This window comes from Dasypus novemcinctus, chromosome 27 (genome assembly GCF_030445035.2).
Source record: "Dasypus novemcinctus isolate mDasNov1 chromosome 27, mDasNov1.1.hap2, whole genome shotgun sequence".
Classification (NCBI taxonomy): domain Eukaryota; kingdom Metazoa; phylum Chordata; class Mammalia; order Cingulata; family Dasypodidae; genus Dasypus; species Dasypus novemcinctus.
The window spans coordinates 36,198,886-36,226,275 of record NC_080699.1 but is presented as its reverse complement, the minus strand read 5'-3'; the positions used below and the strand labels follow the sequence as shown (position 1 = coordinate 36,226,275).

General features: G+C 58.5%; 1 protein-coding gene across 9 annotated transcripts in view; it reads left to right on the top strand.

Moving 5' to 3' along the window:
* The window catches only part of KIRREL3 (kirre like nephrin family adhesion molecule 3), a 572,737-nt gene extending 552,959 nt beyond the window's left edge, over nt 1–19,778 (top strand). For 3 of the 9 annotated variants that reach the window (XM_058289305.1, XM_058289306.1, XM_071212416.1), the window contains 9 exons: nt 190–317; nt 1,660–1,786; nt 5,267–5,367; nt 7,950–8,148; nt 9,400–9,435; nt 12,275–12,382; nt 13,725–13,834; nt 17,634–17,720; nt 18,321–19,778. In XM_058289305.1, coding sequence (XP_058145288.1) covers nt 190–317; nt 1,660–1,786; nt 5,267–5,367; nt 7,950–8,148; nt 9,400–9,435; nt 12,275–12,382; nt 13,725–13,834; nt 17,634–17,720; nt 18,321–18,764 — 1,340 coding nt within the window. In that variant the 3' untranslated portion in view covers nt 18,765–19,778. Of the gene's footprint in view, nt 1–189; nt 318–1,659; nt 1,787–5,266; nt 5,368–7,949; nt 8,149–9,399; nt 9,436–12,274; nt 12,458–13,724; nt 13,835–17,633; nt 17,721–18,320 lie in introns of all 9 variants that reach the window. The other 6 variants (XM_058289307.1, XM_058289308.2, XM_071212417.1 and 3 more) reach the window with 3 other exon arrangements.
* The last annotated feature ends 7,612 nt before the right edge of the window (nt 19,779–27,390 follow it).

Below are 27,390 nucleotides of genomic sequence, written 5' to 3'. Positions count from 1 at the left end.
GACGGGGGAGAAGCCCCTGCCGACGCTGCCCGGGCCAAGCACGACCTGCAAGGGATGGGCCAGAACGGATGGAGGTGGCTCAGGCAGCCCCTGCCCCTCTCCTGGCAGCCCGGGTGGAAGGCGGCGGGAGCTGGAGGGACCCCGGGGCTCCCCGTCCCGCTGAGCCCGGCCTCTCCTTCCTCCGTCCAGTCGGGCCCCGGATGAGCTCGGAGCCGCAGTCCCTGCTGGTGGACCTGGGCTCCGACGCCGTCTTCAGCTGCGCCTGGACCGGCAACCCGTCGCTGACCATTGTCTGGATGAAGCGCGGCTCGGGCGTGGTGAGTTCGCGGCTCCGGCCTGGGGGCTCCGGCGGGGCAGGAGGGGGCGCAGAGGGAAGCCGCCCCCCAGGGCTCATCTCGCTCTTAGACCAGGGGGTCAGCCTGAGTGGATTGGGCCCCCTAAAGCCAGTGTCAACCAAAAGGGGAAGGACCCCCAAAATAGGAAAGGGAACCCCAGTGCCCACGGGGACCCGCCCAGCCTGGAACGCGTCCCGCAGTTTGTTTTGCCTGAACCTCCCAGGAGAAGCAGGTGCACTGGGAAGGATGTCACTGGGGATGGTGGAATGCAAAACGCGCTGAATGTATGTTACCGAAATTTTTTTTAAAAATTTTTTTAAGCACGAATCATGAAAGCGTTCGTGGTTGTTGTTGTTTGCTATAAAAGACATTATATTGGAACAATTGGCAAAACATATCTGTGGCCTCTGTATCAGATAAGAGCATTGTATCAATTACTAAATTTCCTGAATTTAATCACTGCACTCTGGTTATTTAAGGGAAAGTCCTTCTTACCCTCACTCAGGACGAAAACACTTGAAGTATCGAAGGGCGAAGGGCCCTGCCGTTGGCAACTTACTCTCAAAGGGTTCAGGAAAAAGCCTAACGATGTGTAAATGTGTACAGAGACAGAGTCCAGCAAGTGTAGAAAAAATCTTAACAAATGGTGAAGCTAGAATTGCTCTATTATTCTTTCAACCTCTATGTAGGTTTGAAAATTTTCCAAAGGGGAAAAAAAGTCAAGTGGAAAGGCTTTCAGACTTGCCCCAATCATAAAGTCCTTTGCCGGGTGCAGGGACCTTGGGAGGGGAAGTGCACAGGAGGGGGGCAAGGCAGATGGAGGTGGGCGTTAGTGTGCCTGTCAGCTGCCCCTGCGTGTCATTGTCCCCATCCTAGAGATAGGGAAGCTGAGGATCAGAGAAGACGAGTAGCTTTGGTTATCCTTCACTGGCGGAGCCAGGATTCGAACTCAGGTCTGGCTGATGCCAAAGTCTGATTTCTTTCCATCACCCTAAGCTGAATCACGCTTGGCTGTAGATAACCTCACCCTCGGCCCACCCGGGCCATCCCTGTCTCCCCTGTGCCAGGAAAGCCCCAGGCCCCCAGCCGGAGAGCGGCCCCCCGACCCACACCTTGGGCTGGGACGCGGCCCCCCATCCGTTCACCCCGATCGGGCCGCACAGGGGTGGAACCTGCAGGGCGGAGCCCTCGTGCCGGGGGGTCTGCTCCGGGCCCAGGGCGCCCAGCGCGTGCTAAAGCCTCTGCCCCCGGGCTTCCCCGGTCCCCCCAGCTGGCCTCCCAGGCCCCCCGCTCCTTACGGCTGACCCCGCCCGCCCCCTCCCAGGTCCTGAGCAATGAAAAGACGCTGACCCTCAAGACCGTGCGCCAGGAGGACGCCGGGAAGTACGTGTGCCGAGCCGTGGTGCCGCGGGTGGGAGCCGGCGAGCGGGAGGTGACCCTGACCGTCAACGGTGAGCCCCCCCGCCAGGCCGGGCGAGGCCCCGGGGCTGCCGGGCTGTCCAGCCGCTGGGGTCAGGGTGCCATTTCTGGTGGCCTCCCCCCTTCCTGACCTCCTCAGGGGATCCCAAATGACCTTGACTCTGATGGGGGAATTCCAGGGCACGTCTCTTTGCCTTCAAGCCGCTCGACCCATCGCCTCCCCGGCCTGGTGGCGTATATAACGAAAATAATGACGGCGGGGGAGCGTTTTCACGTCTCCAAGACCAGGGTGGGGGGGCAGCTGCGGGGTGGGAGGCAGGGGCTCACCCCGCGCCTCGACCCCACCAGGGCTGCCACCGCTGCTGGTTTGAGAGGGCGGGGGGTGCCGGGGCCCCACCCTCTGCCTCTTCCAAGCTGCCTCACCCCTGCCCAGCCTGGGGCCTCCCAGGCTTTGCCTCTAATCAAAGCCCCAAGACGCTGAGCTCCTGCAGGCACCAAGCAGCCTCAGGCGGGACGCCCACGTGTGCAGGGCTTGGGGGTCCCGGCCCAAGACCAGGGTGGGACCGAGGGGCCCCCTGAAGTTCTAGAAATTAGCCCCCCCTGCTTCATCTCCGCCCGGGTAGCCGCGGCGGCGGCCTCGTCCATCCTCCCCCTCTGCCACGAACCAGCTCGGGGCCTCTCAGCCCTGCTGGCCCCCGCAGCCTGTGGCTCCCCGTCTTTTCCCTCTCCCCCGCCCCCAGGAGCCTCGGAAACCCCAGGGGGAGGAGGAGCCTACCCAGACCCCTCCCCGGCCCCCCAGCCTGGGAAGAGCCCTGAGTCGGGAGCCTTCCTGCCCTGCCTGTGGGTCCCCAGGACACCTCCAATAATTTGGCACCGCAGGGCTAAAAATAGCAGCATCTGCGCCTCCCTTATATCCATGACAACACGGGCTGCAGCCTTTCCCTGCCGCGGGCTCCCAGCCCCAGGCCACGGCGGCACCAGCAGCGCTCACCATGGCTGCTCCCTGGAAGAGGGCCCCCGGGAGTGGGTGCAGCCGGCCCCGCCCGCTGGCCCCTGACCAGCCCACAGCTCCCCAAGCCCGAGGCTACCACATAGCATCCTCGTTTCTGGGGAGCAGGCGCTAGGTGCAGGAACAGCCAGCATCCACGGACACTTTCAGCATTTTCCCACGTGGTTTCTGGAGGCGAGAACAGAGAACACCCGGTGGGGGAACCCACAATTCCGGGGGGGTGGGGGTTTGTCTTGGATGCCGCGCCCCATCTACCAGAGTTTAATCCGCGGTAACGGTCCGTCTCTCCTCTCCACTCAGCACAGCCTCCCCTCGGCTGCCAGACGGGAAAAGCCTACGGGTTTGGGGTGCAGCGAGGAAGCCCAGCATTTGCTTCCGAGGGCCAGGTCATCCCGGCCTGAGGCAGGGGCATGGATCGCATGGCCCAGGATGGGGCAGCCGTCCAGGGCGGGCGTGGGAGCCGGCCTCCGGGGGGACAAGGCCTCCGGAAAGCCTGAGGGACCCCACGTTCTGGAAAGATCCAAACTGAGGTCCTTGTCAAAACAACCCCGGGGGGTGACCGCTGCCCGGGCCTTTATGGGGGGAAATTGGCTCGGAGCTCAGCTGCTTTGGCTCAAACCTGGGACCTGCGGGCGAGCAGATACCACCACCCCCAATGCGGTTTGATGCCCCCAGCCCCATGTCCCTTTATCCTGACCTCTGTTTTCTTAGAGGAAGCCCATAAACTTGTTTGCATTTGCCTGCTGGCTTGAAGAATGAGGACCCCTGCCCCCACCCTCAAGGGGAAACCATTTTATTGGGTTATTTTTATTGGGCTCAGTTTCCTTAACTATCAAGCCCTCATCCCCTCTGGTCAAAAGGCCTCTTGGGGATCTGGGATTTAAGAGAGGAGAGGAGGGTTCAGTTGACTCTGTTTTTTGAGATACCAGGGTGGAACCCAGGACCTCATTTGTGGGAAGCAGGCTCTCACCCACTGAGCCACATCAGCTCCCGAGTTGGTTTTAAGTTTGTTTGTTGTTTGCTTTTTGTTTTGGTTTGTTTTGTTTTAATCCCCACCCCCCCATGGCTTGCTTGCTCTCTGCTCTGTGTCCACTCGCTGTGCGTTCTTCTGTGTGTCTGTATTTAATTTCATTTATCCCCCGCCGCCCTTGCGGCTTGCTTGTTGTTTTGCTCTCTGTGTCATGTTGTTTTTAGGAGGCACTGGGAACCGAACCCGGGACCTCCCATGAGGGAAGCAGGCGCTCAACCACCTGAGCCACATCTGGCTCCCCGTCAGGCGGCTCTTATAAGGGGTGCGGCGCTTTGAGGAGCCCCAGTCTAAAGCCGTTTGCCATCCCCAGCGCCACAGAAGTCATCTGACTATTTCCCAGAACGTTTTGTCCTCTCGGTCGAGAGCTACTCATAGAAATGCAAATCTGTTTTAATTAAGGTGGCTAATAAACAGCAATTATGTTTGCAGCAATTTTTGTTTCGTTCCCAGCATATTTTGCCTGGTCTCCAGATCCCTTGCTCCAGCTCTTTTCCCCGTTTTCCGCCACCCAAGCCCCACCCTTACAGCGGAGGACGTAAAGGGGGCCGAGGACAGCGGGAGGTCTCCGTCCCCGCGCCCCGTCCCCTTCCCCCTCCCACTGCCAAGTTGGTATCACCCAGGGAAGCCTCGGAGGGGCCGAAAACCCCCCTCCGGGCAGACGCCCTGCGGGGCTGCAGTCGGTAGCCGAGGCAGGCGCTCTGGGGACCTGACACCCACAAACGCGCACACGCCGCGTACCTCTGCCCGCGGGAGCCTACACCAGCGCGCGCGCCCGCGCACACAGCGTGCCCACACGCGCACAGGTTGGATGGGATGACGTCAGGTCACCCTTGGAGCCGGGGGACCACCCGGGGCCATCTGGGTGTGTCTGTGGACTCGGGCACGGCAATGACCCACCGGCCTCAGGAGGCCTCAGACCCGGCCAAGGCTCTGAACGTACCCGGCGCCTTCCTCCCAGCCAGGGAGATTCCCGCCCTGGGCCACGAACCGCACCGTTTCGGTCCCCGCCTGAACTTGGCCGCCCTGCAGAGGACACCCAGTTTCTTAGGCAGGAGCGCCTTCTAGTGGACATCTGAGGCATGGCCGGAGCTGGAATTGGCTCTAGCGGCATCCACGGCACCTCTCCCCTCTCCCTGACCAGGCTCTACTCCATGAAGCTTTCCCGTCCCCCGAGAGAATCATTCTCTCTCCTCTGAAGCCGGTTAGCACTTTTTCTGCACCGTTCCTGCAGTGCTAACAGGCGCCACCCTTTGTTACAGGTATTTGTGTCTGCTGGGGTCTCGGGCGTAGAATCACGGTCCCTTGGTGTCTGTCTAATCTACCTTGGAGCCCCTACCTTGCCCTTTGCCTTACACATAGAGGCCCCAGGAAATGTCTGCTGAGTGATTGGGTTAAGTCTTGGATTAACCTGCCAAAGAGGCACCGGCTGGGGACCCTCCCCGGGCCCCCTGACGTGACGCTGTCTTCCCCCAGGACCCCCCATCATCTCCAGCACCCAGACCCAGCACGCTCTGCACGGGGAGAAGGGCCAGATCAAGTGCTTCATCCGGAGCACGCCGCCCCCCGACCGAATCGTGAGTGCTCCCGGGGCAGAAGGGGTGGGGGGGCAATGACAGGCTCCTGGGGGAAAGGTCTACCTGCCTTGGGTGTCTGGAAAGTCATCGTGAAGACACAATCACAGGGGGCCTCCGTTCTCAGAACAGGCCGTGCTGCACAGTCCACCTGCGCCTGGGTTTACCCCATTCTACCATTCGGTGGAGAGCAAATATTGATTCTAACTGAACTCTACGGCCCGGGAGCAGAGGGGCAAGGGGTAGGGGGTGGGGAGATAAAAGATTTCTTCCCTTTTCCTGAGTTCAAGGCCAGTCTTTGGTAAACTCGTAAAAAGGGTGATGTTTACTCTTGGCAAAACCCTTTCAGCACCTCCCAGAGCCTTCTCTGTGGGTCTCCACTGCCCTTAGTGTCCCTGGAGAACCCTGCCCCATTTTCCAAGAGCTTTTTGCTGCAGAATTATCATTTCCCCTCCCTTCCTCCAGACTCAACCCCACAGTTGGCAATCTGGAGAGGTCACACTTAGGCCTCGCCAGGATTTGCATTTTTAAAAGCAATCGTCTGCCACCCGGGGCCATCTGAAACCGGTGGACGCTCAGGCAGGAAAACAAAGGAAAGTGAGCAGTTTATAGCCATGCTGGGGGAAAGGTGTTATTTTCAGGAAGCCCCAGTGCCCGAGGCGACTCTGCTAGACTCTGCGCAGGGCTCGTGTCGCCAGGCGGCCATCTGGCGGAGCAGCAGTGCTGGGGAGGGAGGGCTGGCCAGGCTGAGACGCCGAGGCTGCCCGTGACTCGCACGTGAAGAGACCGTAAAAACTAAAACTGTTATGCTCGTAAACGAAGCTATTATTAGAGTATTGTTGCTGAAGCACACTTTCTCAGACGTCCAGTCCATACTATCGGCAAGATTCATGCAAAAAAATGGCAAGAATTCACGCCTAGAGCTGATTCCTCCACCTCTGCCATTCACTTCACCCCTTAATATTTTTTAATTTATAAATGCAACACGTGCCCATTGTGGCGCGTTCCATTCATTCTTAGCATAGCCACACAATCTTTCTCTTCCTAGATCTCCAACTCTAGGTTAGTGATTCTCAACTGGGGATGATTTTGCACCCCGTTTGGGGCTTGGCCATGTCTGGACATTATGAACTGTCACAGGCCTCCGGTGGGTAGAAGCCAAGAAGCAGCTGCACATCCTATAAGGCATAGGACAGCCCCCACCACCAAGAAACACCTGGCCCAAAATAACAATAGTGCCAGGCGGAGGCTCCACCCACTTACCTACATGGACCCGCCCCTACGTCCTGCGCGCCAGCGTGGGCCAGGGCTCAGACGCTGAGGGGCTTAATGTGTCTGCAAAGGACTGGAAAAATGTAAACTGTCGTGCCCCTCAAAGATGCAGCAAATGCAATCCTCTAGACACAGTTTTGTAAAACCAGACATACAATGTAACAAAACTGACCTCATGCCCTCGGGGGGCCGGGAGCAGACCTATTGACCGAGTATCGTGGACGAGCCCGAGGTGTGGGCACAGGGCGAGGGGAACAGGCTGCTGTCGCCAGAGCTCCCTCCTTGCTTGGAAAAAAGGTCCCAAACACAGATCCACATGAGGCCGCCTTCCTGGATGGAAATCATTTCTGAGGGGGCCCCATCCTCCGGGTGTGCATTTGTGTGTGTGTGTGTGTGTGCATGTGGGTGTGAGCCTATATGTGTGTGCGTTGTGTGCACATGTGTGCATGGACACCCATGTGTGTACCCTGGTGTGCATCTGTGTGCATGTGTCCCTTGTGTATCTGCATGCATGCACATGTGACTCCCATGTGTCCGTGCTTGCACATGTATGTACATACATGTGCAGTGTTTTGTGTGCACATGTGTGCGTGCATACAAGTGTGCCTCCCTGTAGGCGCATGTTTGTGCATACATATGTGCCTGTGTACAACTGTGTGTACCTGTGTGTTGCTCTGTGTGCATGTATTTTTGTATGCATGCATGCATTTTTGTACCTGTGCTCATGTGTGTACCTGTGAGTATCTGTGTGTGCATGTGTGTCCTTGTGTGTATCTTCTGTCTGTGTACAAACGTGTGCATTGCATGTGTGTCCATGAGTGCATGCCTGTGTGTCTCTGTGGCACAAATTTGCCTGTGTGTACCTTGGTGTGCAGGTGGGCATGTGTGTATCTGTGTGCACATGTGTTTTTGTGTGTGTGTGCACATATCTGCTCGCACATGCATGTGTGTCCATGAGTGCATGCCTGTATGTGTGTCTATGTGGCACACGTTTACCTGTGTGTGCCTTGGTGCGCAGGTGAGCACGTGTGTATCTGTGTTCACATGTGTTTTTGTGTGTGTGCACGCATATCTGCTCACACATGCATGTGTGTACCTGTTGCGTGTGCCGCCCTGCGTGTGTACATGTGCGGTGCATGTGTGCCCATGTGAGCACGTGTGTCCCTGAGCATGTTGCTGCGTGTGCACGTGCATGCATGTGTGGTGTGCATGGAGAGCCTGGATGGCCCGGCACTGCCAGCCCTGGAGCAGGGGCCGGCCATGGGACGCGGGGCTCTGAAGGGGCCTCCCCCTAATTCCGGCGCCCCGGGCAGGCCTGGTCCTGGAAGGAGAACGTGCTGGAGTCAGGGACGTCGGGGCGCTACACGGTGGAGACGGTCAGCACCGAGGAGGGCGTCATCTCCACGCTGACCATCAGCAACATCGTGCGGGCCGACTTCCAGACCATCTACAACTGCACAGCCTGGAACAGCTTCGGCTCCGACACCGAGATCATCCGGCTCAAGGAGCAAGGTGGGGGCGCCGGGGCTGCGTGGGCACTGTCGGGCTTGGGCGGCCCCGGGGGGCTCCCAGAGCGCCTGCGGACAGCTGCCGGCCACAGGCCCTGCTTAGCTGGGCAGCGGAGACTCGGCGGCCCTGGGCCCCGCTCCCCTTCTGCACAAGGGCTGCCGGCCAGGAAGCCAGAGGGGGGGTGGCTGAGCGGGGCCCTGGCGGGAAGTGCTTCAGGGAAAGTGGCCCCAAGGGCAAGCTGAGCTCATTGACACATGACACCCGACCCCAAAAGCCCTGGCTCAGTGCCCTCTGATTCCTTAGGGGCTCTAGCCTGGGGCTGGCCCGAAGAGGGGGTGATCCCTGAGGAGCAGCCTGGGGGCCCTGGGTGGCAGGGGATGAGCCTGGAGTAGATGTGCTAAGTCCCCCAGAGGGCACCCACTCCAGCCCAGGAGTAGCTCCTGGGATGTCCCAGTCCCTGGTGTGTGCAGGGGGGTAGGAGGATGGGGCTGGCTGAGACCTTCTGCCGCTCCCCCCCAGGGGAGAGAGACAGACGGGTGAGCTCTCGGGGAGACCCGAGCCAGGCTGGGTGGGAGGGAGGAGGCTGCGGTGGGGGGTATAGGCCCTGCGCTGACTCAGGGGGCAGACACCCCAGCTCCTGACCTGAGAGATGCAGAGGACGTCGGGGCTCTGTGGCCTGGGCTGCACCGAGGTGTGGCCCGGAGGGACTCGGGGACACCTGTCCCTGGGCCGAGCCCTGCAGGGTGCTGCAGGCACAGGGCCTTTGGGCAGGAGGCAGGGCAGTCCGCCCATCCCCCGGCCAGCAGGGCCAGGTGGGTGGTCTGCGTGGGGCCTGCTGGGACCACCCTAGCGATGAGACGGTGGCCCCGACTCCTGTTCCCTACCCGGTGCTGCTTTGCATCACGCTTTGCACATCACCTGCATAACATCATCCACACCTCGTGCCAGACCCTCCCGGTCGCTTACCCCCACCCCCCGTGTCTTCCCCTCGGTTGCCCCTACCCCGTGCCCTCCCCTTAGTGTTGTCCCCCCACCTGCCACCCAGCCCCAGTGCCCTCCTCCCCTTGACTTCTCTCTGGTCCCCACCCCGCCGGAGGCTCTAAGCCAGTCTGAAGGGACCCCCAGCTCAGTCCTGCCCCCGGCCTCTGCCGAGGGGCCCCGGAGATACGCCGAGGTGGGCGCCCCCCACCCCAGCCCTGCCCCTCCCTGGCCAGCCAGGCCGTGGCCGTGGACGCTTGCTTTATTTCCAAACAGGTTCGGAAATGAAGTCGGGAGCCGGGCTGGAAGCAGGTACGGAAGGAGATGACGATGAGCCCCCACCCCGGGGATGGGAAAGGGGGCTTCTTGGCTAGGAGGGGAGGGAGCCCCGTGGGGGTAGGGCCCCCCCCCCCCCGCACAGGCCGCTAAGGCGCTCTGCCCTCCCCCGCTTCATCCTGCGGGTTAGCGCAGTCAGAGCAGCAGGGTCGGGGACCCCAGAGCCCCGTCCCCCCCACCCCCCCACCCCCGGCCTCCCCAGGGCTCCCCTTCCTTCCAGCCCTGTCCGGCCTCCCTTGGCCTTGGGGCGCCCCCTGGCTCTTCCCGCTCTCCACATCATCACCCAGCTCACCCGCGCGTCCCCCGGGGGCGCTGCAGTCCACGCGGTCCATGCTTTCTCGCTTCGCCGCCTCGTCGCCTCCTCCCCCACTCCTGGGACCCTGCGGCTCACCCCCGGCTGCTGCGCAGCGCCCCCTCCCCGGGCAGCGAAGGGGTCATCAGGCTGCCCCACCGGACTTGCTCTGTCTTGGGATCCCACCCCCACCCCGCCCCAGGACACAACTTCTCCTGCCACCGCCATCAAGCAGAGAACCAGTAAAGGGAGCCAGGACCCCCCGGGGTGCCCCCACCCTCACACCCATCGGAGCACCCATCCAGGGTTGGGCAAGCTCTGCGAGGCCCCACCGCCCGGGGCCCTTCTGCCTCCTACTGAGGCCCCACAAATCCCAGCACCCAAGGACCCCTCAGAAAGGAGGCTGAGCATACACAGCCCCCCCCCCCCCCCGCAGTGGCCTCAGGAAGGACGCCCTGCCCTGGGGAGCGGCAGCCCGCGCACAAGGCCAAGGGCACATCTCGGGAAGCCCCCCAAGGACAGGCACGCCAGGCAGGCAGTGAGGGCCGGGCCATCCCGGGGGTCCCTCGGGTCGCAGCATCCCCTCTTCCTCTATTCCCTCCCACCCCTCCTGCGCAGTGCACTCGAGCTCACAACGGCTCAAGGAAACGTGCAGTCCCAGGACGTTTCCGTTTTACACCAGGGCGGGAGAGGTTGAAAACCTTCCAACTGTCATCATGTAGCTCCGAGTTCAGCTGAGCCAGGACCAGAGGAACTGGAGAAGTAATGAGCTTCCAAAGCGGTTTTCCTTTCCTAATGGAATTAAAACCTGGGACAGAATCCTCCATGCACAAGCTCAGCTGGGCTGGCGGGGGTAAAGCCTATCCACCCTGACTGTGGAGTCCAACCCAAACCTCCCCTCAGCACGCCCCCTTCCTCTTGCCCCCACCCCCGCGGGGGTCTCAGCCACCAATAGGAGGTGCCTGACGAGTTCAGGTGTGACAATCTTCAGGTGGAAAAGGCACCCGCCAGCACCACCACCAGTGCTGCACCCCGGCCCCGCCACCTCTTCCCTGCAGCGTCTCCAGGGGGCCAGGTTTGAGGTCTTCTCCCTCTTTTCCTCTCTTTAAAGGAAAGAACAAGAGGTTAACCCACAGCCCCAGAGCAGATAGCTGCTTGTCCCATCTGGTCACTCATTCTGAAATGTGGGGTGTGGTGGTTCTTCAAAAGGAACTTTCCTCTCCTTTAAGGTCTTATCGAAGAGTTGAACAGGACTAAGCAGGCTCTGTTAACCCGCCTTCCCTCGTGGAAACCCCGTAACAAGTATTGCCATCCCCTTTTCACAGATAAGGGGGTAAAGTAACGAGCTCAAGGCCAAGGCTGTGGGAGAGCTGGGGCTCCGCAAGCCCGCAGGCTGGCTCCAGGTGCTTGCCTTCCCCCGGTGCTATACGGAGGTTGTGAGACTTCCAGGATGCCAGGTGGCAGAGCGAACAGATTTGGGCCAGGACAATGGTGCCAGGGGGGTGGAAGGGGACAGAGGAGACCCGGGCTGGCTCTACCGAGCTGTGTGCCCTTGAGCATGATGCTTCACTTCTCTGCACCTCGGTGGCTTCGTCTGTCCAGTGGGCGGCTGGGCCCAGGGGCCCCTGGTTCCTGCCTGCTCCAGCACCCTCAGATTCTCCTCCTGATGGAAACTTCAGGGCCCCACAGCGTGTCCTCAGTCCCCAAATGCAGCCCTAGAAGGGCCAGGGCTGTCTGGAAGAGGCACCGCCACCCACCTTCTCCCTCCGCCTCCCCAGGCCAACTCGGCTAGGGCAGCAGGGCAGTGCGGATCTGCCTGTGGGGACGGGTGGACGTGGCGCTCGGAGGGCTGACCTGGAGGAAAGGCGTGGGGTGAGCAGGCCCAGGGAAGGTGGAGTTGCTCCTTAGAGAGGGGACAGTGCCTGCGCCATGTTCCCCTGGCCCCCAAGACTCGGGAAATGGGGGGCCACCCCCTCTGATGCCCAGCAGGCCTTTGGGGAAAGCTGCCTCGGACCCGGAAACTCTCTGAAAGCTGGTTGTCCATGTCCAGCCTCTGTACACTTGGGAAAGGGATCAACCAAGGGCTGTGACCAGAGTCTTTTTGTTCAAAGAAAAGCCAGAACCCACGCCTCATGGGTCACGGCGTGATAAAACGTCCCTTAGCTTCATACCAAAAGGAACTCAACGGCCCCAGCCTTGCCTCTCCTCTCCAGCGCTTCTCTCCCAGGCCCGCCCCCCTGTGTGTCTGCTTGCTGCCCCCTCCTTCCTCCTCTGCCCCCAGTTCTTCCCTGCCCTCCCCTCCACCCCCATGCCCCTGTCCCCTTCCCCGCTGAGCTGGCTCCTCTTGCACTGTGCGCACCTGCCCAGGTCCCACCGAGGCCCTTCCGAGGAGGAGCCCATCTGTCGGTGGTCGGGCCCCGGCTGGCAGGGGGCTGTCCCCGAGGGAACCGGGCAAGGCCCTGGGGGTACGGGTGGGCCTCCCTGCCCGGTCCCCCATCAGCTGCGCTCGCTTCTCTCCCACAGAGTCCGTGCCGATGGCCGTCATCATCGGGGTGGCCGTAGGAGCCGGCGTGGCCTTCCTCGTGCTCATGGCAACCATCGTGGCCTTCTGCTGTGCCCGCTCCCAGAGAAGTACGGGAGGGAGACCCGGGATCTCAGGGAGGGGGACAGAGGAAAAGGCCAGGCTTAGACTGCCCCGGAGAGCAAGTAAGCCGGAGTGCCCTGGACTGTGAGCTCCTGGGACAGGGATGGGGCCACGCTCACCTTTTCATCCGCCATGCAAGGCACTGGGCACAGAGTGGACGCTTGGCTGATGTTGGGCTGGACGAACCTGAACTTCGCAGATGGGGCAGTTGGCCAGCACTTTGCATTGAGCATATGTAGCACCGTTGATTGGGAATTATATTGAAATCCAGGGGGAAAAAGAAAGAATCTGGTGTTCTGTGCACCCTTGAAGAATTGTGTGTGCGTGGAATTTCCATGCTGGGCCTCACGCTGAAGTCATGTGTGATAGACAGACACAAGTGTAGGACAGGAAGGAAAATTGTGGGGATGATGGTGGAGACGCCGTCTTCTAGCCCTACATCTCCACCACATGACCTTGGGGAAGATGCCGTGATTCCAGATCTCAGGGTCCTCGTTTGTAATAGTAAGGGGCTGGATGGCACGACTTTATGAGCCCTCCTAGCTCTAAAAGTCTACGAACACATCATTAGAATGAGTCTACTCCCTCTGCCACTTGGCTACCTTCACATCTTAGAAGAAACCTGTTGTGCTCCCCTAAAAGTTTTCTCCACTCCAAGCTAAGCTCCCCTGACTGTGTCGTCCCCCACCCACCCACCTCCACCCCATGATGTGGTCTCAGGATCCTCTTAGGCCCACTGAGTGGAAATCATGGGAGGGCAGGTTATAGGAACCAACAGAGCTGTCCAACTATGAACAGGCTGAGTCCTCCAGAACTAGTCAGGTCTCTGTCTCTGCAGCATGCACCAGAATCTGGATCACCAGGCAGCAGAGATATTTTAGAGGAGCTTTCTGCTTCAGAAGGGAAGTTGACCATAAGAACTTACAGTCCTTTCTAACACTAAGATCTGCAATTCTGTGAATGGAGATATCAGAGACTGGTAGAGTAAGTCAGAGAGGACTTCTAGAAGGACATAAGTACTCAGTGGGAAGTAAAGGACCTAGTTCCGTACGGGAACGTGGGAAGGTGGACGAATGGATGAGGACATCCTTTCGGCCAAGGGAAGAGCAGCTAGAGGCTGGAGGTGCATGCAGCCAGGGGCCGTGCAATCCACAGCAGATCCCTCCCCAGGGCTTCTGGTGGGTGTTGGGGGGTGGGGTGGGGCTGCTGAGTTCAGGGCTGGAAGGTAAACGTTGCTGGGGGAGGCGGAGAGAGACCTGATGTCTCGGGCCCTGATGCCCGAGGATGAGACCTGAGTCTGTCCTCTATACTTCCCTGTTTTATGTTCAGATCTGAAAGGTGTTGTATCGGCCAAAAATGATATCCGAGTAGAGATTGTCCACAAGGAGCCCAGCTCCAGCCGGGAGAACGAAGAGCACCCCACCATCAAGCAGCTGATGGTGAGAACACCGTCGTGCTTCCCACACCCATCCCGAGGGAAGGGAGGTTTCCTAGGTGCCGTGGAGGCCCCCCAGGAAGCAGAGCATCAGTCAAAATAGGCAGCCCTCCCCCCAACCCATAGTAAGCCAGACGCAACAAATAGCTCTTGGGAGCTTGTGATGGGCACGGTGTTGTACTTGGTGTGCTAGGAGACTCAGAGGCATCTTAGATGCAGTTCTGAACTTCAGAGAACCCGAAGATTCAGTAGGAGAGAAGACACGTGCACAAATTGCCATAATATGTCATTATGCAACGGAGAATCCTACACACAGGGATATTAGGGATATTCGGTGCATTCTTCTTCCAATGCCTCCGCACCTCCCTTCCCTCCTCCCCAAAAAAAGTCTGTAAGAGCATGGATTCCTTCTCAGGAATTGCCCTCCCAAAGCCACAGCGTATCTTCTCCAGCAAACCCAAGCCTCTTCTCCCTGGTGCCCGCCATGTTGGAAGCCTCTTCCAGGCCAGGGCTGGCGTACCCCGGAGTGGCAGCAGCCAGAGCAGGGTGGCCACCAGCATGGGCTGCCCTGAGCCTTGGAGTCTTCCTCTGTGAAGTGGGGATGGGGTAAGAGTGCACTGGGCTGAGCGGAAGGACCCCAAGGGGTCAGACCTGTCAAGAGCTTAGAACACTGTGGGATGCAGTGAGCGCCCGAAGAACGTTCGCCATTTGGGTTCCTCGGAAATGACCTGGTTCCTCCACTAGATGCTGAGCAGCTCGAGGGCAGCTGCTGCCTTCCTCCCCTGTGCCTCTGGGGCTGGCACGGTCCCCAGGAGATGCTCGCCAGCGTTTATTGACTAGAACTCTTTGCCACTCTTTGTGGACCCAACTGATTTTCGGGTCCTGTCCAACCCCGTTCCTAAAATTTCTCAAGTTTGTTCCCCCACCTCTACTCATCTCTCACGTTCTCGGTTGGGGCCTCACAGCGACCTCCGAACGGGTCACACAGCCACTGCAGTCTGTTCCACCACCTGGCTAATCTACCCTCCAGAGTCCCACAGAAGGGTCTTTCCAAAGCGCCAACCTGACCGTGTTGCTCTGCTACTTGAAAGTCCTCCAAGGCTCCCCGTGCCCTGCTGGACAGAGGCCAAACTGCTCGGCACATCCCGGAGGCCCTTCTCGGGGGGACCGCTGCCTGCCTTTGCAGCTTCACCTTCCTGCCAAATGCATCCTGCACCCCGACCACCCGAAAGAACTTAGGGCTCCCGGCCTCTGGGCCTCATATAGCGCCGAGGCCTTTGCACCTGTCCCCGCTGCCTGTTGATTTTGTCTGTGGAATTTCCCGTTCTTCTAAGAGACTGCTTGAATGTCATCTCTTCCCTAATGGTCCAGGTGGCCCCCCAGTTCCGGCGGGGTTACAGACACTTGCTGCCCTCCCCAAACGCTTTGCCCGCCGCTCCCTTCCCCAGTGCTTTACCTCATTACGCATCAGCCTCCCCGGTTTCCTCCAGGGCAGTGTCGTGTTTCCAAGTCCACTGAGGCCTAACCTGATGCTGGACGGTCAGCAGAGTGTTTAATTCCACACGAGAGGAGACCAGAGCCTGGGCCTGAGAAGGAGTGAGCATCTCTGCAGATGAGCTTCTCCCGTCTCTTCTGCAAGCACCCCGGCTCTCCTTTGCCTAGAAAGGGACCTCGAATTCCCTCCTAGTGGGACACCCCGACTCCTTCCCAGCATCTCCACACCACCCAGCCCAAGCCCGCAGGAAGGAGCTGGGCTCGCTCGGGGAGCCAGGGAAGAGCAGGGGCGAGCGGGCCGGGGGCTGTCGCTAAGCCTGCCCTTGGGGACAGTTTCGTCCCTCGTGCCCGTCACTTCCCGCCCCCTGGATGGTCCCGGCTCAGGAGAGGCTGGCTTAGCCCTTGGCTCTGGTGGCCGAGAAGAACCCCAGTCGGGACAAAATGATTTAAAAAAGCAGTGTTAGGGAAACGGACTTTGGCCCAGTGGTTAGGGCGTCCGTCTACCATATGGGAGGTCCGCGGTTCAAACCCCGGGCCTCCTTGACCCGTGTGGAGCTGGCCATGCGCAGTGCTGATGCGCGCAAGGAGTGCCTTGCTACGCAAGGGTGTCCCCTGCGTGGGGAGCCCCACGCGCAAGGAGTGCGCCCGTGAGGAAAGCCGCCCAGCGTGAAAAGAAAGAGCAGCCTGCCCAGGAATGGCGCCGCCCACACTTCCCGTGCCGTTGACGACAACAGAAGCAGACAAAGAAACAAGACGCAGCAAATAGACACCAAGAACAGACAACCAGGGGAGGGGAGGAAAATAAATAAATAAATAAATCTTTAAAAAAAAAAAAAAAAGCAGTGTTAGTGAGGAGGTAACAGGATGGAGACACTTTGGCTGATTTCCTAGGAGCTCCATAAAGGGACGGGAAGGCGAGAGGCAAGGAAGGAATGTCTCAGCTCCGAGTAGGTGGGAGCCTGGCACGGATCGTGTAATTAGCCCAGGGGATGAATGGGAAGCATCTCGTGTGTCACCGGCTCAGCATCCCCGTGGTGGTTCAGATCAGTTAATACGCCCACTGTGTGCACAGCCGTCTCTACTTTTTCATCCATGTCTAATTATTATTTTAATTTTCAGCAATTTAGAGCTACGCCACCCCGTTCCTTCATTCAACATAAACACAGCACCCGGTACGACCCGGCTGGGTATCAGGCACTGAGCTAGGTCCTGGCGAATCAGATGGGTAGAGCACAGTCAGCTCTGACTCCATTCAAAGAGCCTTTTGAGGGAAACAGATGGAGCTCGAGGGACTGAGCACCCGCTTCCCATGCACGAGGTCCCGGGTTCGATCCCTGGCAGCTCCTAAAACGAAAAAACACCTCTCATTGGGGAGCGGGTGTAGGGCCTGCTTCCCATATCCTGGGTTCGACCACTGGTATCCCCTAAAAGGAAAATAAAAGCATTTTCAATCAAAGACCACAACACAAAACCAGGCTGATCCTTGCCCTTGGGCTGCTCGGCCTCAGCTGCGGAAGCTGTTTCTTAGTACACCTGAGTCACTGCTGAGCATGGCAGGTACTGGCCGGCCTCTCACCTGTGATGGGTCAGGGGGGTCAGGGGGCTCCCTGAGGCCTTCGGTAAGCCCTTGCCCTGGTGAATGGACTGGCCTGCGAGGAGCCCCCCGGTGCCTCGTTGTGGATTCAATGTAACAATTTATCTACTTCGTCCTGAGGAGCAGAGATGCCCCTTAATGTATCTTTTTTTTTAAGGGGCCGGGGCCGGGGCTTGAACCTGGGACCTTGTATGTGGGAAGCCAGGGCTCAACCACAGAGCCACACTGGCTCCTGTGTTGGTTTTTTCATTCAGTTGCTTGTTGTTTGTTTCTGTTTTTTTAGGGGGCACCAGGGACCAAACCCGGGACCTCCAGTGTGGGAAGCAGGCGCTCCACTTTTTGAGTCACCTCCGCTCTCCTTGCTGTATTTTAAGCTGGGAATCAGCACAGCCTGGTTTGCAATTCAATACACACTTGGTGAATTGAGTTGAATCAGCCGAGGGGGAGCAAGTGAGCCTTAGAGACCCGCTACACCCGTCTGCTTTTCGCCTCTCCCCTGTCCCTTAGGTTGGGGGACCAGACATAGAGAGGAGCCCCGGAATCCCACCCTGACGCCTCCACTTGCCTTCAGAGGTCCAGCAGCGAGGGGTGGGGTGAGGGGGGGAGGAGGTGGCCCAGGGCCATCGATTTGTGCCTAGATTCTCATCTTTTCCTCGGGGGCCGTGGAGGTCTAGCCCACCTGCCATCCACTGAGCCGCCGTTTTTTGGGTTATAGATGGACCGGGGTGAATTCCAACAAGATTCAGTCCTGAAGCAGCTGGAGGTCCTCAAAGAAGAGGAGAAGGAGTTCCAGAACCTGAAGGTAAGACAGCCCTTCAGGACGCAGAAGAGCCCGGGGGTCCGGTTTCAGCTCTGAGGGCCCCAGCCCCAAATCCACAGGAAGCTCAGAGAATGACAGCGAGCAGGAGAAAAAGGCCAGCGCCACCTGCCTCCAGCTCTGTGCCTCCCCCCGGGCTAAGGAGGCTGCGTTCCTGCAATTCTCCCCCCACGAGCACATTTTCAAATGAAGTATCCGTGTTCTGGACCAAAAATTTTAAAAACTGAAGTCTGATTTGCAGATCACCTTGCACGGCCCTGACCTAACAAAGCCTACAGAGCAGGGAGCAGGTGTGGCTCAAGTGGTTAAGCGCCGGCTTCCCACATTACAAGGTCCCGGGTTCAATCCCCAGGCCCGGTACCTCAAGAAAAATAAAACACACAAACAAAAAAAAAAACAGAGCGAGACCGCAAGGCGGCCCTGCCTCTCTTCCGTCTCCTTGCCGCCCCATCCCACCTCCTTCTGTCACCCCGCATCCCTTCCCGGGTAAGATGGGCCTGGCTCAGCCTCGAAGCGCCGGCCCAGCCCCCCCGGGCCCGGCGCGGGCTGTGCCCAGCAATGCCCCTCTTGCTCTCGTCATCCCAGGACCCCACCAATGGCTACTACAGCGTGAACACCTTCAAAGAGCACCACTCCACCCCCACCATCTCCCTCTCCAGCTGCCAGCCGGACCTGCGGCCTGCAGGCAAGCAGCGGGTGCCCACGGGCATGTCCTTCACCAACATCTACAGCACCCTGAGTGGCCAGAGCCGCCTCTACGACTACGGGCAGAGGTTCGTGCTGGGCATGGGCAGCTCGTCCATCGAGCTCTGTGAGCGGGAGTTCCAGAGGGGCTCGCTCAGCGACAGCAGCTCCTTCCTGGACACGCAGTGTGACAGCAGCGTCAGCAGCAGCGGCAAGCAGGACGGCTACGTGCAGTTCGACAAGGCCAGCAAGGCGTCCGCCTCCTCCTCCCACCACTCGCAGTCATCCTCCCAGAACTCCGACCCCAGCCGACCCCTGCAGCGGAGAATGCAGACTCACGTCTGAGGAGCGCGGAAGGGCCAGGGAAGGGGTGAGGGGTGGCGCTTCCTGGCTCTCCAGGGACCGTGGATACCTCCCCCAGATGGCCTCCGGGTGCCTCTGCCCCCACCTCCTTGGAAGCTCTGATCAAGCACAAACCTGGGGCCCCCGTCCTGGCCGCGGTGAGCTGGAGGACAGGGGGTGGGGGAAGTGGCCAGAGGAGGCGGCCGAGAGCCCAGGCCCGGTGCTGGGCGCCCTTCGCCCCCAGCCCTTTCCTGAAGGCTCCCTCTCCTCCCCGCTGCCCCCACGGGCACTAGTGGCAGCTATTGGCTTTAAGGAAACTGCCGTCCACTCTCCGGTCTCCCCAGGGGCTCATCCTCTTGCTGCCCACAGCGCCACCCCGGCGCCTGCGCCGCTCCTGTCCCACCCTGCAGGGCAGAGGGGCCGAATCCTTCCCAGCAATGAGCTGCCCCAGACATCCCAGCTCCCCTGCTGCTCTCGCCCCACCGGCCAGGAGCCCGCCCCCTGTCTGTTTGGTGTCTTGTGTCCATACTCTTGTCCTTGGACTTGATGCCTCTGAACTATGGGGCGGGACTGGCCCCATCAGAGACTGGCACGTTGGGAAGGAGGGGAACGGAAGGAGGGAGAGCGTGAGTACTGGAGGGCGCCCGGCCCAGGGGGAGGGAGGCCGCGTGATCCAGAGCCTCCTCCCCACCCCGCCCCTGCTTCCTGTACTTCCTCTCCCCACAGCACAACTGGAGTTAATATAAGTGTGCGAGCTGCTCCACCAGGGCTCTTTAACCAGCCATTGGAGAGACTGTTTCCAGGCGGGGGTGGGGTGGGGTGGGGTGGGGGTGAGGGTCCGGTCTTCGAGGTGATGAGACTGCGCCTTCCCAGCTGATGAATCGCAGGCGGCCTCGATTCCCACATGGAACAACGATCCTGTCTTCAGGAAGACTCCGCGGGCAAGAGAGAAAGTCTATCCATGCCTCCCCCCTCCCGCTCCCCACCTGAGAATAAATGTTAGGGCCCTTGCTCCAACAAGCCGTTCTATTCTTTTGTTCCGACAAAGCCAGAGGAAGGACCCAAGAGCTCAAAGCATGCTTTGGGAACCCAAGGTTCTCTGCCCTTCTTTGATTCAATTTTCCTGTAAAGGGAAGGCAATCCGTAGCGCTGGTTGTGGTGGTCCTACGGGCAGACCCCTCCCCTTTGGGAACCTGCCCGACCCCAGAGAGCGTGCAGAAGCAGCATGGACCAACCACGTGATGCGGATCAGCTAAGCGGCAGAGCAGTCACGCTGGGCACGGGAGGGGCCGCTCTAGGTCTTTTCTCTCAGCAACATTCTGCAAGGGAAGCTCCTCCACTAGGGATTTGGGGGGGGGGGACCCTGGTGAAGGAGTCTAGACCAAGTGCCCTGACATGCGACTCCAAGGCTGTTCTCACAATGGCCTTGCTGGACTGGGAAGCATGACATAGTCATGGCAGAATGGATGGATAAACCAGGGAAAGTTAGTGCTGATGCAGGAAGCAGGCTTCCAACGGAGCTTTGGAGGACCCAAATCGTCCCTGAGGCTGGGGGTTCCCCACGAGGTTACTATTTTCCTCTTCCAACCTTCCCTAATACGCCTTGCCCAGCAGGAGGGACGTCCTTCCCAAGAAGCTTGTGCTTCCTTCCACAGCTTGATTCCTTGAATCCACCCCCAGATTCTATACATAGCTTTCAGAGCCCTCCACCCAGAGGCGTGTTTTGCTTTGACCATAATTCCTATTGCTTCAAAAGTTTCCCATTCCCTACATGTCTTCCCTGCCATCCCCCGAGGCTAAGGGAGCCGAAACTGGTGAGAAATGTGGGAGCACATTCATTCTCACATCCCACTCCTAGCACGGTTCCGGCCTGGCCCAGGTGCCAGGATACTGGCCTCTGCCTTTCTAGGTGAGTCTTGATAAGTCTTCCTTCTTTGCATACATTTTTTTCCCTTGGCCAACAGGGAAAAAGGACCCGGATGTAAAATGCCTCAGTACGCACGAGTAAGGAAGAGAGGGACTTAAGAGGATTTGTTCACTGATTTCCCTTGGTTCTCCACCTTGGAGATGGGGCAACATCGACCTCTCAGGCCTCACCACAGCCTGCCCTGCCCCACCCCACCCCTTTGTGCACACAGCTTCAGCATAGGATGGAGGCGCCCGCGTTCTCCTGGCACCCAAAGTTATGACACGTAATCACCAGGACAGAAAAGAAAGCTGTCTTCCCGTAGAACAGAACGAGCCCGTCTCCTGTGCCCAGGTACCCTCAGGCCGGCTCAGACGGGAAGCAGAAACTGCCAGGTCTGCTGCCGTCGAAGAGTCAGCTCTGCAATCCTGAGCTCGCACAGATGCAGCAAAGAATTGCTTTGGAAGCGACACGTGAGGTCTTGGTGAGAGTGAAGAGCAGGGAAGGCAAAATTTCAGGACCTGGGGGTCTCTGGAGCATTGAGGCATTGAGAAGGCGCCTAGCCTGAGTGTGTCCAGGGCAACGACTTCTCAGGAAGGGCTGAGGGTGCAGAAGAGCTGGTAAAGGGAGGTGGTACAACAAAAGGCAGCGGAAAGGCTGGAATCCCCCTGTAGGTGACTTCATGTGAACCGAAATAGGTGCTTTACCTTTGTTCACACTCCTGAAGGCTCACAGTCTACAACATATCACCATTTCACAGGAGAGGGAGTGAGGCTGAGAGAAGCCCAAAGACTTGCCTAAGGGCACGGAGCGAATAAGTGGCAAACGCAAGACTTGAACTCACATCCCTTCCACTACAACATGGGACCAGTGCAAACTCAAGGCCACTTTCATCCCAGTATATGAATGAAAACAGCCGAGAGTAAAAGCCGTCTGCTAAACAGCCATCCCGGGGCGGGCTGAGCAAGGACGAGCCGCGGTTCCATCAGAAAGGTGGACTGGCCACCACCACCTTAAGTCCCCCAGTGATCGGGAAGGACCACGCTGTCTGGGAAACAAAGCTATTTTGTGTATCACCCCATCTCACCCCGCTTCACCCCAGAGAGGCCAGGATCCAGTTTTCTGCTCTCTTTAAATTCCATTATTGGCTCAGAGTTCCTGGACTGGAGCCCAGTTTCTTCTTTGCGAGCTTGCTATCGGTCTGGCAAGGCCAGGGTTATTTCCACCACCTCTTCAACCTTCGTGGAATAGGAAGCGCTCTCACACGAAGAGCTAAAACCTCTATCAAGTCCGTTTCGGACCAACCCTATTTAACTAAGTCCGACAAAGTCAAAGGCTGAAGCTGCCTTCGAGCTTCCTGAGAAAGGACCCAGGGAAAGGAAGACAAACATGGCGCAGTCCCTGGGAGATTTCTCAGAACCAGAGAAAAGGCGCGGACAGGACTTTCATGTCTCACTTCCTGGATGGGGAGGAGTACGTGCTGCTTATGGCCCATGCTATTACTGAATCAGAATTGGAACTGCAAAGTACACATTCCACAAGTCTGATTAGCTCTTCCCCAGAATCCTGATTAGCACTTCCCCAGAATCACGTGTGCAGTTTGTAATGGCAGCAAATGTAAGACAAAGGGGAGTCCTGCAATGAGTTTCTTCTCTAGGAGCTTTCCCTGTAAAATAGACTCTTTATTAATATAAAGGTATAAATATTTAAATAAAACTGTCTTAATTTGCCTAGAGTTTTACTTAAAACGTCACTTGGTGTGCCTGTGTGCTGAAACATAGATTAGTGACGTCTCAACCAAATCTTGAATTTTACTCCCCCTTAACAAGGTCTTTTAATTTTCCACTGCTGCTTATCTAAGTTGCTTTTAGGAAATGTAACCATAAAACCACCATTTGCAACTTTAGCGTCAAAACTACCAGCAGTCTTTGGCAGGCACTGATAAAGAACCCTCACTCTGATAGTTGGCTTCTCATTTCCAGTAAGTCTTCAATCTTCTTTTACCCAAAACTTATGTCTCAAACTTCCTAACCAGGTCATAAACTGGAAGAGAGGGGGGTGGGGGAACGTCAAGCTACTCCTCTTTCTAAAACTAAGGATTTGTTTTCCTGAATGAATACATTTTTGTTGTGGCGGGTAGGGCCATCAGTTCTTTACCTCGCTAACTGCAGCTCGTCCTTGGTCCACCCTGACCCCTAGCCCCAGTGGCAAGGTCTTTAACGCAGGCACTAAGAGCTTTCATTACTACATCCTCTGTAGTTTGACCACAGCCCTCAACTTTAAAAGGCATTTTGTGTACATACCCCATTCCACAAGACACGTGGTTGAGCTAGAGTTTACATGTTCAGCCACAAGTTCAGGTGGATTAAGAAAAATATGCCACTTGCACCACCTAGAAGGCCAGCAGGGCCCTGCTGCCTGAGAATGAGAAATACATTCATGGCACTAACGGGCATTATATTGAATGAAGAAGCAGGGACAAAGCAATAAAGATAAGGACTCAGGACTTCTAAAGCAGACTTTTCAGATAAGGACCTCCTATCTCTCAGTTATAAAAATTTCTTGTAGTCCTTCTGCCTGGCAAGTGCTACATCAGTGGAACATAGCTAAGCCCGGAGAGAAAAAAAGGGACTCTTCCTGCCAGATTCTCACCTGGACTCTTGAAATTGTCCCCTCACCTAGAGCAGCTCTATGCTTAGTGTGGAAACTAATAATAATCGACTGTTCTGGAATAGATTAGTTCAGTGATTCCAACTTCAAATGCTTTGGGTTGTTTCAACCTCTGAGCCCTGTCTGGTTCCCTGGGTCCAACCCCACCCTCCCTGTCTGCAAGCTCTGGAGAGGAAGCTATGCCTCTTTTGAGGGGGTGGGTATAATTTAAAATGCTGAACTTTCCTGGGAACCTGAAGTTGGTGAAAATCAGCATCTGTCTCCCCAAGTTCAGTTTCCTAAAATCTTCTGCCAAGCCCTCCTGCACTAACCCGCTGAGACAGGACTGCCTCTCCCATCTGCCCCCAGCTCCCTCTAGGCCCTTCAGATGAAGAAGTGCTTTCAGGCTTCCCCCAAATCGGACGCTGAAGACTCAAGTTTCATCTCCCCACCGTTTTTCTCAAATCTCTAAAGAGAGAGGTAAAAATTGGCTGCATCTACACACACAAACATACATACACCCCTTCTTAAATTTTTAGGTTGGAAAGAAGATGATTTCTGGGAACTGCGTTTTGTACAGAACTATGGGGATGCTCAAAGCCAACAGTTTCCTGAAGCTGTAGTTAAGCCATCAAAAACGTCAGAGGGTTAGAGAGAGAAGATCCTACCAGCACTGAGGTTGTGCCCCTCTAAGTTTGAAAAGCTACTGTTATGTGCCTGCCGTTGCTGGACAACGTCTCCCCAGAAACCACTTTCTCCAAGAACCCGGAAAGGTGTCTGATTCCAACTGAAAACCACTGCTAGAGACCAGTTGTACTCACTGCCTGTTCATTGATTTGAATCATTTCATTTCCCTACAAAGCTGGGGGTGATCGGAAGATAAAGACTTTCAGCTATTCAGTACCTGGGCAATAGCTGGGCAAATATTTGGCCGTACCAATGTACCTTGCCTGTTTGGTACGTTTTCTGGTATTTTCCATGATGCAAGGCAGCTTTCCAATCTACTACTTTACCGTCTACAAAATGTTTATACACGCGCATTCCCATTAGAACCTTAAAACGTCATGACAGTGACCCACACGTATCAACACTCTTACAGGTGGAGAAGCAGAGGTTTCCTTGGCTGATTAGATGACAGCAGGCAGGGGCGGCCGGTCAGGACCCACCCTGTATATTCCCAGGGCTCTATATGTCACTGCCTCGCAGACTGAACTGTTGCAAAGCTCGGACGTCCCGGAGGCTAGACAGTCTTTGGGGGAAAGCAACTGGATGTACTTTTGTCCTCCAAAAGTGTAAATAAAAACCTTAAGTGTCCGAAAGGAAGGCCCCCCTCCCCCACTGTGATGTGAATATAGACTGTCATTTGCACCTCCTCCAAAGCCACTTAAAAGGCCGAGCTGGGGGTCCCTTCCCGTTCTGGGGGCTGGAGGAGGGCCCGGCTTCTAGAAGACTGGATGGAGGAGCTCTCTTCCGCTCCCCTCCTTCCGCGTCGTGCTCCACCCGGGCCCCCCCTCCAAGGCTCAGTGAGCCACGTGCCAGGCCCGCCCGCCGCGCTGCAGAGCACGTCTGGAATCCGGAGGGGACGCCGACCCCCGGCCAGACGGGCTCGCCCCAGCGCCGGGCCTTCCGCCCACAGCCGTCGCCAAGCCCCGAGCCGGTTACCAGGGAGGCGCTGGCCGCGCACCAAGCGGGGTGCTCGGGTCAGCATCCCGCGGCGCCGCGGGCGGGGCCTCACGGACAGCCGCGGGGCGGAGGAGCGCTCGGCCCCGCCCCGCCCCGCCCCTCCCTGCCCCTCCCTCAGGGCCGCCGCCGGCCCCGCCCATCTCTCTTTCAGGGCCGCCGCCGGCCCCGCCCCGCCCCTCCCTCTGGGCCGCCGCCGGCCCCGCCCCGCCCCTCCCTCAGGGCCGCCGCCGGCCCCGCCCCTCCCTCTGGGCCGCCGCCGGCCCCGCCCCGCCCCTCCCTCAGGGCCGCCGCCGGCTCCGCCCCGCGAGGCGGAAGGCGCATGCGTAATCCGACCACCGCCCCCAGAGGGCTGAGGCTGCGGGGGAGCTTTTATCCTACCGCTCCGAGTACGCCGAGTTTCTGCCTAATTTAACAGTTGAAGGACACTGGAGATTAGGTGGCTTTACACCCGCACAGTAGGATGAGAGAGGCTAATGAGGTCACCCTGGAGTCTAGACTACTAAAGCAGTGGTTCTGGGTGCTTGTTCTGTTCCAGGTAAGACCCAGGGATCTCTGTTCTTAATTATCACACCCAAATAATCCTGATAAATGGTCCCCGCGGGCTGGGCCCGCCCACGGTTTAAAGAATGTAGAAACTGAAGCAGAGAAATGATTGGCCCAAGGGCATTCGGAATTGGGCAGTGCCTGGCGTAAACCAGGTTTCTTAGCTGGTGCGGGGCGCTTTCCCTACCCCGTTTTCAGGGCACGGGTTCATCAGGGACAGGCAGGCCGGCGGCTCGGTCGTCTTGACTGGGCTCCCCGCAGCCCAGTTCCCGGCACGCTAGAGAATCCCTTCCAACAACGCTGCACCCAAGCTCCCGCTCCCAGCGCCCACCCTTTCCCAGGCCTGCCTGCAGCTGCTTAGGGATTGGGGCGCCCTGGGGGAAGCTGCACCCACGAACGATGGCCCGCCTGGACGCGCGCTCCCCAGGACGCCCCCGCATGCCCACACTGCTCCTACGTGAGCCTAAATTGTAAGAATGCAAAATGCTCCGGGTCTCGTGAGGACTGGGGGCGGGTGGGCGGCGGCTGACCCATCTGCATGTGGGTTGCTGGCTCAAGTTTGGGCACATCCAGCTACAGGCAGTGACCCCAGCCCCGGGACAGCTGGATCCTGTGTGCAAACAGCCACTTTCGGTGGCCCTGGAGAGGGAAGCCGGCACTCCCTTGTCTCCTCTCATGAGAAGCAGCTGGGGAAGCATCAGGGCTAAGGAGAGCTAAGATTCCACCCCCGCCCCACTCACGACTGGAGCCAAGAAGGGCCCTCCCCAGGACGAAGCCAGGAAGACAAAGCCTGCCTGTGTGGAGAGAGAGACCTCGGGGGCCCCCCTCGACTAGGGGGGGCAGGGAGAGGCAATACGTAACTGGCCAGGCTCGGGCGAGAACCGCTGTCCCCTTCCCTGGGCTGGCCCTGTGGCCCCTGTTTGGGAGGAGGTCCTCTCGGGGCTCACTCCCAGGCCGTCCAGGACCTTGCCGAGTTCCTCAGCCCCTCCCAGGCTGCCGCCCTTCTTTATCTGTCCTGCCCCATCCTGGCTGACTCAATGTCTCAAGGCTGCAACTCTTTCCGAGAAAGCCATGAACAGAGCTGAGCGGCCCATTCCCCGTGGGGGAATTCTCACTCTCCCTCCTGGCTCCAGATGTAAGGGAACAGCTGTGGGGGTGGCGGGACGCCCACTTGGCAGCTGGAACAGGGCCGGGGAGGACGGAGGACCAAGGGGGGAGGGGAGACAGGAGAACAGCAGAGGGAAGGAACCGCTTGGGCCCCTCGCCTGGAAACCGGCTGAGGGGCCTGGCCACATCTCCAGCTCTGCCCGGCAACCCTGCCCACTCCGATCCTGGCAGCCTGGGCGGCGGGCCGGGCCTTCCGCAAACTCCATTTTATATTCCCACTTAAGCTGGGAAAGGGAAACTTGGCTTCCTTTGTCCGGCCCCACCCCTGTCCTCAAAACACACGCCTCCCAGCTCGCCTCCCAGCTCGAGATGTGGATGCGATGCGGGAAGACTGGTGGGGAGAGGCAGGAAGGTGGGAGAGGGCCCTGCTGCTCCCACCCGGTCCCGCCTGCTCCCTCCCTGCCCTCGATGTGATTGGGAAGTCATCCGGGGCACAGGGTGCCAGGCTGTGCCGGGGCACAGGCCGGGGCACAGGGTCCACTCGCCAGCCGTGGCGGGGCGACGAGGCGCAACCCAGCACCAGGCACTGCTCTCCATACTTTCTCGCTGAGTGGCCATGCCCAGCTCTGGGTCCCACCGGAGCCCAGAGACGCCACTTCCAGGAGAAGGGGCCCGTGGACGAGCCCCCCCACGCACATGCTCCCCACCCCGCCTGCACACGGGGCACCACGGCGGCTTCCG